Source organism: Apostichopus japonicus, chromosome 8 (genome assembly GCF_037975245.1).
Source record: "Apostichopus japonicus isolate 1M-3 chromosome 8, ASM3797524v1, whole genome shotgun sequence".
Taxonomy (NCBI): Eukaryota; Metazoa; Echinodermata; class Holothuroidea; order Aspidochirotida; family Stichopodidae; genus Apostichopus; species Apostichopus japonicus.
In genome coordinates, this window is record NC_092568.1 from 18,258,015 (window position 1) to 18,268,835 (window position 10,821).

Genomic DNA, 10,821 nt, shown 5'->3' on the forward strand with positions numbered 1-10,821 from the left:
GGATCACAGTAAGTTATCTGTACCTCGAATTTCTTTAAAATGTCAGTTTGTTTTTGAAATATTCTTTCCCTCTGTGGATGAATGATTGATAAATAATAACGGATATATGTCCTGATGACATCATCCATTCTACTGTTGCCAGATGCATTAACAAAATAGGCCTATAAAATAATTCATAAATTCATAACTTCGGGATACAAAATGTTATGAGGATGGGTTTTTCGCCTAACGATTCAGAAAACTCCTTTGATTCCTTTAGAGTTTAGACTATCCTTTGTAAATCCCATATTGTTAAGATCCATCTTGGCTCATGAAGAAAGTATATAACGCCCTCACTAAATGAGATTTTTCTTTTCTTTTCATTTTATTTTATTATTATTTTATAGGAATGTGTTTATTCAACTAGTTTTGATAACTTGTGAAATGCACTGACAAGGCCGTCAAAAATGTCAGGAAATTCTTTTCATGTATGTAATACAAAATAACATCTAACCAGAAGAACAGTTGGAAGAAACTAATAACTACAAATTTTGAGTTTCATGAAGAAGGATGTTTATCCCATATTTGTAGATTGCTATTTATACTAGACATTGGTCAAGTTAAAGTAGATTCCATTAAACCAATAGAATTCCGGAGTGTTGTAATTCGGTCAGCGTACTCTATAACCCCCCCCCCCCCCCCAATCCATGTCATGCATTCGCGTTGTTATTCGGTTGCATGAAAGCTGCTTATTTAGACTCCTCCGGCAAGGATCTTTTATGTGCAATATTCTAATGAATACATGCCCGTTACCTTTCGGTGAGATGCAAAAACAAGGGTATGAATATATATCATCGTGTGGATCACAATTAGAAGTTGGCTTCGAGCTCCTTGATCAGTTCTTATATAGAAGAATATAGACAACCCTATATAACGTCGCAGCTTGTCAGTGTGTTGCAAATGGGTTTTTTCCCCCTCACTCATGCAGGGTTGGTCTTTTTGTCTCATAAACAACTCGTCTAATTGTGTATTTTCTTAGAAATCTCTTCTTCCGCTTTCCCTCATGACATTTACGTCACTAGAAGTCAAAAGCCTTGAAAGAAGTAAGTTTGAATTATTTGCTACTATACAGGCTGCGAGGCATTATCCCGCTCATTTCAAAACCCTTGGGAGCTTCAGAGCTTATCACAAAGATGTAATCTCAGCCTAGCGCAGCTATGTACTATATCAGACTCTATGATTTATATTAGCAAAGTAAGATGAAAATAACAAAATAAATATTAAATGTGTTCTATAGCACGTTACGAAAGACCCATCCAATTCTTTCTGTTACCATCAGATAATTTTAGTTGTTTTTATGGAATACTGTAATTTAATTCCTTACTGGTTGGCTGACATTTATCTCATTATAATAACATTTTATGATTGGAGTGTTTCCTTCTTTTGGTATGTTCAATGTGCAATAAACAGACATGTGTGATATATACACATACACATCCTAAATAGTACCTATGCCTCACTTAATTGTATAGCGAGTTATTGACATCTCTCTCTGTTATACTTATTTCCTCAGCTTTAATATTACACCAATTGGACGGACGTGGGGTGGGGTGGCGGGGGGGGGGGGGGGGCTGAGGTAGTCGAACTCGTCCTGCTCCGGTCTGTTGTTAAATGTTCATATTCACAATGAAAACTCAAAATAATACAATTTATTCACTTGACTAGGAAAATAACGAAGAAACGGGTGAAATTTGCAGTGACAACTTTGTTCTACATATGCGAATAAACTGAGAAAACCTTTGAAACTGCTTTGGTTTTAGACTCATGACAAACAGAAATGCACTGGGCCGTGGATAAGTAACTAGAGTCGGAATTAAGAGTAGCTTTGTTATGGTCGACATATATTTACCGCAAAAAGCTTTTAGCTTATTCAGTACCTATATATATATATATATATATATATATATATAATATCTTCGAGCTACACGAACATGTTTACATATCCAAAGAAAACATTATGGGCAGCGGCACAGCTACACCGGTTTTGTACTGATGGGGTAGGGGTGGGGGCTAAGATTTTAAGGCGTTCAGGGGAGGGGTCTAAGGGGAGTGGTGTCACTCCCCCTTCGAGAATATATTTATGTACTGCATTTCACTAGGAATGTCTGTAATTTTCTGTTTGCCATTGGTGGTGGGGGTTGGGGTGGGGGCTGGTAATGCTAATTTCATTTTGGGTTAACGGGGGAGGAGTTTCCCAAGAAGTATACGTGGCTACGTGACCCATAATAAAACGACCTCCTTTAGTCGTGAAAATTATAATTATGTTTTTTTTTCTCATAATTAACTTCAAAATCTTGACATCTCTTAGAGTATGGTTTTACAAGTCGGCGATAAGCGAAATACACATGTGTCAGGAGTAGGCATATATATCATATATGAGAGTAAAAATCACCGTCTTTGTCGTCACGCCTACACAATTTCCGATTGTTATCTGAAACGTGTATTACTTTCGCCAATAAAAGAAAATAAAAAAATTAAAACAGTGAAAACGTTTTAGGAAATTTTATCCATCATGTACCGGTATGTTATTTTAGTAAAAGTAAAATAGACATGAACAGAACAATCGGTTGTTCTGTTATCCTATAAGCCAATCATGACACAAGACTGAGACTTGAGAAAGTAATGACGTTCAAACAATTCATAAGTTGTCATGGAAACTCAATAATTCACCTCTTTTACCGCAGCAACTGTTGTTCAGTAAGATATAGTCGCATATAAATAGTATCTGCTCTATTAAATTTCTCTCCAACGTACGTAACGGATAACACTCATATACGAATATTTATATCTATCTATATACATATATATGTATATATTATGTATTCATAAACACAAAACCTATATTTCTTAATAGCTCGATTAATTTTCTCCAAGGAGGGGATATGGAACTAACACCCGTACAGTTTTATCATTGGACAGGATCGGCATGTCGATGTTAAGGTATAATGTTAAATTCAACTACTGCAGTCGTATTCAGCGCTACAGCGTTTTCAAACGAATCGGAGTTCATCCAGTTAGCGCTTGCTATGAAAATATGGGGAACGTGTTTATACTTGGTACTGTATATTTGCATATGGCTTGCGATATTGGCCTTAAATGTGCTGGTCATTTTAGCATTCATTCAGGAACCCAGATTGGGAAGATGTCCTGCAAACTATTTCTTACTGAGTTTAGCAATCGCCGATCTCCTGACTGGATTGGTAGCCTTACCCTTGAATTTAACAGTTCGCCTTATCTTGAGTAACGCTACCTGTTACAGTACAACCAGGAGGTATTTCTTTCTACCAGTCATTGTCTTTGGAGGTTGTTCATTACTTCATCTTCTCATGATAGCTCTTGATAGGTAAGTCAATAATATATATTCAAATCGGGGTAAACCAATTATAACGGTAGAGAGAGATATATAAGTAGGTAAATAAATTGTTTTCTTGTATTAAATTAATTCCTATATATCACTATTTGTGGGTCAGTGGGTTAGTATAAACTTGCAATTGTTAAAGGGACATATAGCATGAGAGGGCAAGCTGGTTGGGTACGGTAAAAGGGAATGCGAAAGGAGACATGAATATTATAAGAGGAATTTATTTCAACCTGAACGATTAGCGTATCGTGGCAAGCACTAGTCCAAAAAGTTATCAGAAACATTGCTATTCATTTACCCTGTATCTTGGAGTCAGCACAAGGGATGTTTTCAGGGCGAATTCCTATTCACATGCAACATTATTTTGCAACGCTTGCTATAGACAACGCTTACTTTAGTACATTATATATTTCTCTGCTTTTGCATTAAATGTCAAACTTCTTGTCTCGAAAGCCTATATAGATTGTAGGATGGTATATGCGGTAACTTCGCGATGCTAAAGTCACAAATGTTCTTTTTATACAGGACAACGGTAAATGACAATCTCTCTAATTTTGCTCTGTGGTTTAAGTTTGTCCTTCAACTATTTCATTACGTCAGTACAGACTTGATCAGTTCCCGCAAGAATAAACTCAATTAACCTTAATGTAACACTCTTGACTCAAAATGTTGGAAGAAAATAATTGAAATTAATAATTGATCATTTTCCCAACGTCGCGCATGCATTAAAGTTGACTGCTTGGCGTACAATTCCAATAAATAGTTAAATTAGATGAAATAATTCATGAAAGTGCCTCGAAATTACACAATAAATTATTGTTTAAGCCGTTTTCCGTTGAGGTTGTGTGGATTAAAATTAAAATTTGCTCACCAAAGAGTGGTTATACTATTTGACATTCAAACACAGCAGTAACTGGTTATTATTCAGTATATACGGCTACGTATACATTAAAAACTATTCATTTGACGTATTGCAGCTACATGCATGATTCTCGTTTTGAGGTTGAACCATGGTTGAACCATGGGGACGGAGATTAACTGCAGTTGATCTCCGTCCCCACATTCATGATAACAAATATATACCTTATGGTGCCGTCGAATTGTTCAAATATTAACGCAGGTATTTTCTGCAAAGTGTTGAATTCGACTCATGTCTATTTCGGCAACATGTTTGTCGACATAAATATTTAATATTTTACAATTGACTGACGAATACTCACTTGTCATGCATGTACTTGTATCCGCTCATTGAGAAATTGTGCGATTTGATATTCTGTAGAAAAATGATTAATTTATGTCCTATATTTGTCTCGATCAATATAACGTTTTGTTACAAAGTGATGAATAACACACATTATTATATTAGTGAGTATTTAAACATTATGTTACATGTTGTCGAAATGATATATAATAAGAGGAAGAGATATCCTTTATCCTTAGCAAAATATTGAGATCTTTTTGTGCAATTTTGCTGCAATTCATCTCTTTGTTGCGAAATATTGAAATGATGAGATACTTAGAATTACTCACTTTGTTACAAAATGTTGAATTGACGCGACTTTTACGTAATCGATTTATCATTTTGCTACAAATGATTGAAAATGTTATCTTTCTGAGGGTAATTCATCATCTTGTTGCAAAATGTTGAATTGGTGAAATATGTTATAGTGATGCAATTTTGCTGCACATTGTGAAATTGATGTCATTCGACAAATATTCATTTTGTCATATTGCAACCAAATCTTCACTGATTAGATGCAAGGAATATTTCTAGCTGTTGCAAATTGTTATGATTTTAAATGAACAATTACTCATTTTGTTGCAAATCTCACTCGAGAAACCGGTTTGTCTCAGTGATAATCCTAGTTTATCACTGATAATCCTAGTTTATCACTGATAAGCAGAGTTCACCGAATGATAATCACTGAAAGCTGGATTCGCGAGTGATAAACCAGGATTATCACTACATGAAACCGGCAGTTTCTTAAGTGATAATCCAGCTTTATGATCGAACGATAAACCTGGATTAAAGAAATAACTGTTTATACCGGTCGATAATCCGGATTAATCGGTTTGCCTAGCAACCAAAGGAACTATTTGTACTGCTTGTGCAATTTCAGCCTCCTTGCTTGCTCGTATAGTCGAATTACCACAGTCGCACATGTATGCCGCAATATACGTTAGGATATGCATCGATTGCACGTTGCTTAATTCAAAATGGTACGGTACCTTAGCAAATCCAACAAAATGGGCATTATCTGCCAAAATCAACATTTTTAAGTGATTAATCCTTGAGATACTGTGCTGACAAAATGGATCGTTTCTCATATACAGTGATAAGTGCATGCGATATCTCAGCGTATAACGTTTATTATGTCTATTGGTTTGCTTTTAAAACCAAACTGACATGCATGAGAAACTAAACTGCTCACCCAGTCCACCCTCCCCGCCCCCAGTTTAATGCAAAAACTACAAAAAGTTCCCTTTTTTCATTTTTGTAGTTTTAAATTATCCTTTTATCATGATTGTAGTGCGCATGTGCGCTACAATATTGGGATTACTAAACCGCTCCATCGTCTACATGGCTGGCTGGTGAATGCCAGCTGAACAGACACTCCTCATAGCAAATTCACAGGTTGGCTACGCAGGCAAAAATCCAGAATCAGATTTGCAAAGAATTGTGGCGGCGAACAGTTAATTCTGCACACGTAAATAATATAGATCTCCTTGCGTAACATACTTCTTCAAACAATACGTAAAATTCTCTACTTTGGTTCGTTATTCTCGAATTGAACAAGACAGGTGACATTTGAACGCATTTGAGTTAACTTGCATCCTGCAAAAAAGCTGCAAAGCAACAAATCTTAATCGTATTTGTCCGCAGCGACTCGGCGCTATCTGCAAAACTTCAGCTCTTGCAACATAGGTACTTGAAACGTTATTATTGTGGCATAGCATTATATACTATGATCGTGTATGTCATATATTAAGTGTTTTGGATGACGATAAACCAGGGCCAGGAAATCGACCAAGCAGTTTTTAGACCGGAGGGTGTTACATTTGCAACAATAGACTATAGACAAACGTGTTTTCGTTAGATTAATCGTCCATTAGGCCTTCGGATGTTCCGTATGTTCGTCAAATTTCGATAACTAGGAGAGGATAAAGTAACGTTAACATGTTGTTCAATTTGACCAATCAGTATCCAGGACTCTTGTGTATTCTCTGTCACATCCGAAACAGGCGTGATTCGTGATTGACGGCTTAGTTCTGGTGATTTTAGTCATCATTTCTTCGTTTATATTGCAGTCACATGCTAGCTAGAGTACTGTTTATTAACATTACATAATATAGCCTAGCTTTAGTCTATACGTTTAAGGACCAAACGCCAAACTTGCTTCTTCGTGACCGAAATAACTTCAAAAGGGTTGCAGTAACAAAGCCCCTCATTGAATATGAACAACTAAGTTTGACCCTCACGCACTACAATGACAAGTGTTTGTATACAAATACAGTTGTCCTAGTTTAACAGGTGTCGTTTATATTGAAATATGGTTATTACCGAGTATTAACACATTTTGTTTTTGCCCGATATTGTATAACATTCTCTATATATTTCTCATTCCTTTCTTCCTTCAGGTTCATGGCAATTGTTAAACCGCTATCATATCCCGTAATTGTCACAAGGAAGCGAGTACGGTCGTTACTAATTATCGTCTGGATCTTTTGCATTGGAAACTTTTGCTCTCAAATTGTACTCAGTGTCTTCTTTACGAATAATAAAAGAGCATACAACATTTGTGCCAACAATAATTACAGCAAAACGCAGGATTCCTTTTATCTGTATTTGGGCTTTTCTGTTATAACCTACTTTGGTTTAATGAGCCTCTGTTATATTCGAATATATTACGTCGCTCAGAATCTTGGTCGAAAACGAGCTACTAGTAACCCAACGACGAGGGTCGAAAGGGCGCAAGAAAGTAGAATTCGTCTGAGAGCGTTAAGGAGTACGGCCACCACGGCGATCGTAGTAGGGGTCTGTGGTATTTGCTGGATACCAACAAGTTTGAAGCTATTTTTAGAAGTTTACGGAAACTTTAATTCCCTCTTTGCACTCGGAGTATTCAGCGAAATGGTCTTATTTGCGAATTCAATGGTTAATCCAATCATATATGGTTGGCGGTACCCAGAATTTAGTCATGCATACGGAAAGGTTGTAAGAGGGATGTACTTGCATGTATTAGCTATAAAAGCAACAAAAACTGATCGATGAAATCATAATTTCAGGACATTGTGACCTGTTTTTTTTTTAAATATTATTTTACACCGTTATTATGATATTACTCAAACGGATGAACTTGTTGGGAGCGGTGTGTGCAGGAGAGGTCTCCTTGTGGCCCTCCGCTTGTTTCAGGACAGCTTTGAGAGAATTGATTATTGCTGTGTATATATCGATGAAGACAAAGGAATAACTATTGCAAGGTGTGTGCCTTTAAGTTGAAATATTAACTTTACATCATCACATGCAGATATGTAAGACACACATTGAAGCATTACCCTAGCTTGATAAACAGACTTTTGACGAACATTGTGTTGCACATTTTTAACCTAACTTTAAGAATAATTCTTTCAAAGCTACCACAAAACTAAATTTCACAAGCTCATGTGCTTACCTCTCCTGTACTTATAGCCGTTCCTGTAACGCCATAACGATTGTTAATTTTTTCAGTTTTTTTTTTATAAACTGTATATTGTAGCGTTTCTGTACGAAAAATAAAGTGGTATGTTTGTTCTTTAAAGGACAACGGTTGGCACATAAATTAAGTTCGATACGGTATATTGAAGACCGTTAAAACAAATGTTATAAGTCCAAGGTGTACTTCCACGTCACTTTTGATTTAAAAATGAGATTTGCTAATTTAAACATCTAAGGCTTATCAATTAAAGCGGTTGGAATACCTCAGTCTAACACACAGACTATGACGTCAGTTTGTCGGATGCAACCCAAAACTTAATATGGAAATAAATAAAAGACGAAAATAACCTCAAATAACTTGTTGTAAAGTGTATTACAAATTTTTCAATTGCAATGGTGTTGAATGTGTCTAAGGGTTTTCTGTTGTTTACATATGAAGTTAAACATTTTTTGACTGAGTTATTTGGATTTTACAACACATGGGGATTATAACATAAACATATAGGCCTGCAGCACTGAGGAGCCAAAGTAATCGTCAATTTAGTCTTAACGGAGCATTCCAGAGATTTAACATATGTTAAAGGTGAATATTGTGATACCTGAAATAGTTATAAAAAGCATTACCAGCACCCAAAATGTTTCTTCTCAATTTCTTGGACTATGACAATTTAAGACTACCCCCTCGCCCCCAAAAAAGTCCTTAAAAACCTAGTGTTCAGTGAAACGTTTTGCTGAACTTCATGTAACTGCATGCATGAATGCCGTCAGTACGTAAGTGCCTGTAAACTATTTATACGTAATATTCCCTCATTAATGCGAAGAAAAAAAAACTAATCAACGTTGAATGTATTGGAAAAGTTATTGCTTACCTTGCACAGTTTCGAGCGACCCCTCGGGTCGGTATTTCACGCCTGCGTCACGCGGATCAAATACTATGATTGGTAACTGAATAATGACGTCACACTTCATGATTCGTGCGATGTCGGAAATGATCCGCCTTCTTTTAGTTAACAAGCATAGTTAACAACATCCATCAGTGATCAGCTGCAAAGCATTACCAGTACTTTGAGAGCAGATTTCACCTACAGTGTGTCCTCAACGGAGTTTATGGTAATTTAACCTTGAGTCAGAAGTCCCGTATAGAGCTAGTCTCACAACAAATCCATTGAATTCTTATCTCGTCGATTCTACACCAAATTCCAAGCAACTTATTTTATTGTCAATTGTTAATGCAATTTATTTCCGTGTCATAACTGGAATTCATTTCACACAGGTTACGATAGATCGCTCCTGGTTATTAAAATTAAATTATAGCCCACTCCAAAGAAAGCAGTTCCTTTAGAACTGGGATCTGGCCTAATGGTCTTAGAAGTTGAACATTTTTTTTATTATACAGACGGAAGGCTATGTTAGGTATCTTGGGCTTGTATTATAATATTCGGAGAAGCTGGAAGGAAGTTTGTAACTATAGCTCAAAGTACTTGCTCTTTTTGTATGTGAGTATCATCCTGTTACATATTTTGATATTAAATTCATGTTTCACAAAGATTGTAAACAGCTTCACGAAAACTTTATTTGTGCACATACATTGAAATGATGTATTATACATTCATCAGAAAACATGAGAATAATTTGTTTCATAACGCGACTATTAACTTGGTGTCCTTCATTTTTGCTTGTAATGCCATTTTCTTTTGTCAGTCAATTTTCTTTGTTTGTTTCTGGCATCCTTTCCTTTTCAATGTAAGGAAGTTTACCAATCAACCCCGGCTTCAAAATATTGCCAAGTACGTGCGTTCATAATGCAACGTTATATCAGAATCATGTCATATAGGCTATAACAAGTTGCGCTCAACCTCTCTCTCAATCTCTCAAAGACCTATACCAGCAAAATCTGCGAGGGTTTGGATTAAATATTGATTCTTTTCACACTCAATTCTGAAGATTCGTGCAAGTCTTATAATGTCATCAATGCGCGCCACACGTTCTGAATTTTGCTATGGTTCTTTCTTTATTGTGAATTTACTTTGTTGATGTTGTAGGCCTACTTAAATATTTTCTTGTTTGCAAATGATGCCCATTAAAATATTTATGGCTAATAAAACAGCGGGCAAGCAGTATTATTCAAATATCGATCCTTTTCAAGTTGTCACCTATACAAATTACAAAATATATCTAAGAAAAACATGAAAATATACAAAACTAAGAAAACCATTAAAAAGACCAAAATAAATAAGGGAAACTGAACTATTATATGCACTACTGATAAGGTACACCGTAACTGCAAATAAATCGGGATATTCTGGAATGATTTCCCAACCATTCTTTCCTACATGCATCACTATATTGTTAGAAACACTAGTTCCCTGCCATTAAATCGAAATTAAGATCTAAATTGTGACTGGGATCTTGTTTTATCCTAATCTTACAGTTCGTTTTCTGTACTAAGCGGAAAATATAGTTTTGGTCGCCATCTTAGAAATACGACAAAGCAGTTTCACGAAACGAACAGCCATGTCACTTGAATATCCGCGCGTATACGCGCAAGTTGACTTCATACAAACGCGCTGCAAGAAATCGTGTTTGTCAAAAGTACGTTTGCAGACGCGCGCGTGTATGCTGGCTTCACGCATATTGTGCGTAAGACGGAGTCTTCAATCCAGCGCATTCGGCGTTATACAAAATCTACTGTGCAAACATGCAATGTGTAGGTTTAAGAGAGATT

At 36.1% G+C, this 10,821-nt stretch overlaps 1 protein-coding gene across 1 annotated transcript; it reads left to right on the top strand.

The window, feature by feature from the left end:
* The first annotated feature begins 2,756 nt into the window (after nt 1-2,756).
* Nucleotides 2,757-8,951, top strand: LOC139971058 (adenosine receptor A2b-like). The gene is made up of 2 exons (XM_071977224.1): nt 2,757-3,382; nt 7,040-8,951. Exons 1-2 carry the CDS (start codon nt 2,985-2,987, stop codon nt 7,671-7,673), a joined length of 1,032 nt encoding a protein of 343 aa, XP_071833325.1. The 5' UTR covers nt 2,757-2,984; the 3' UTR covers nt 7,674-8,951.
* Nucleotides 8,952-10,821: the final 1,870 nt, after the last annotated feature.

Coding starts and splice junctions, on each gene's coding strand:
- LOC139971058 (XM_071977224.1), top strand. CDS start 2,985: ATGTTAAATTCAACTACTGCAGTCGTATTCAGCGCTACAGCGTTTTCA. Junction 3,383..7,039: donor CTCATGATAGCTCTTGATAG/GTAAGTCAATAA, acceptor TTCTTCCTTCAG/GTTCATGGCAATTGTTAAAC.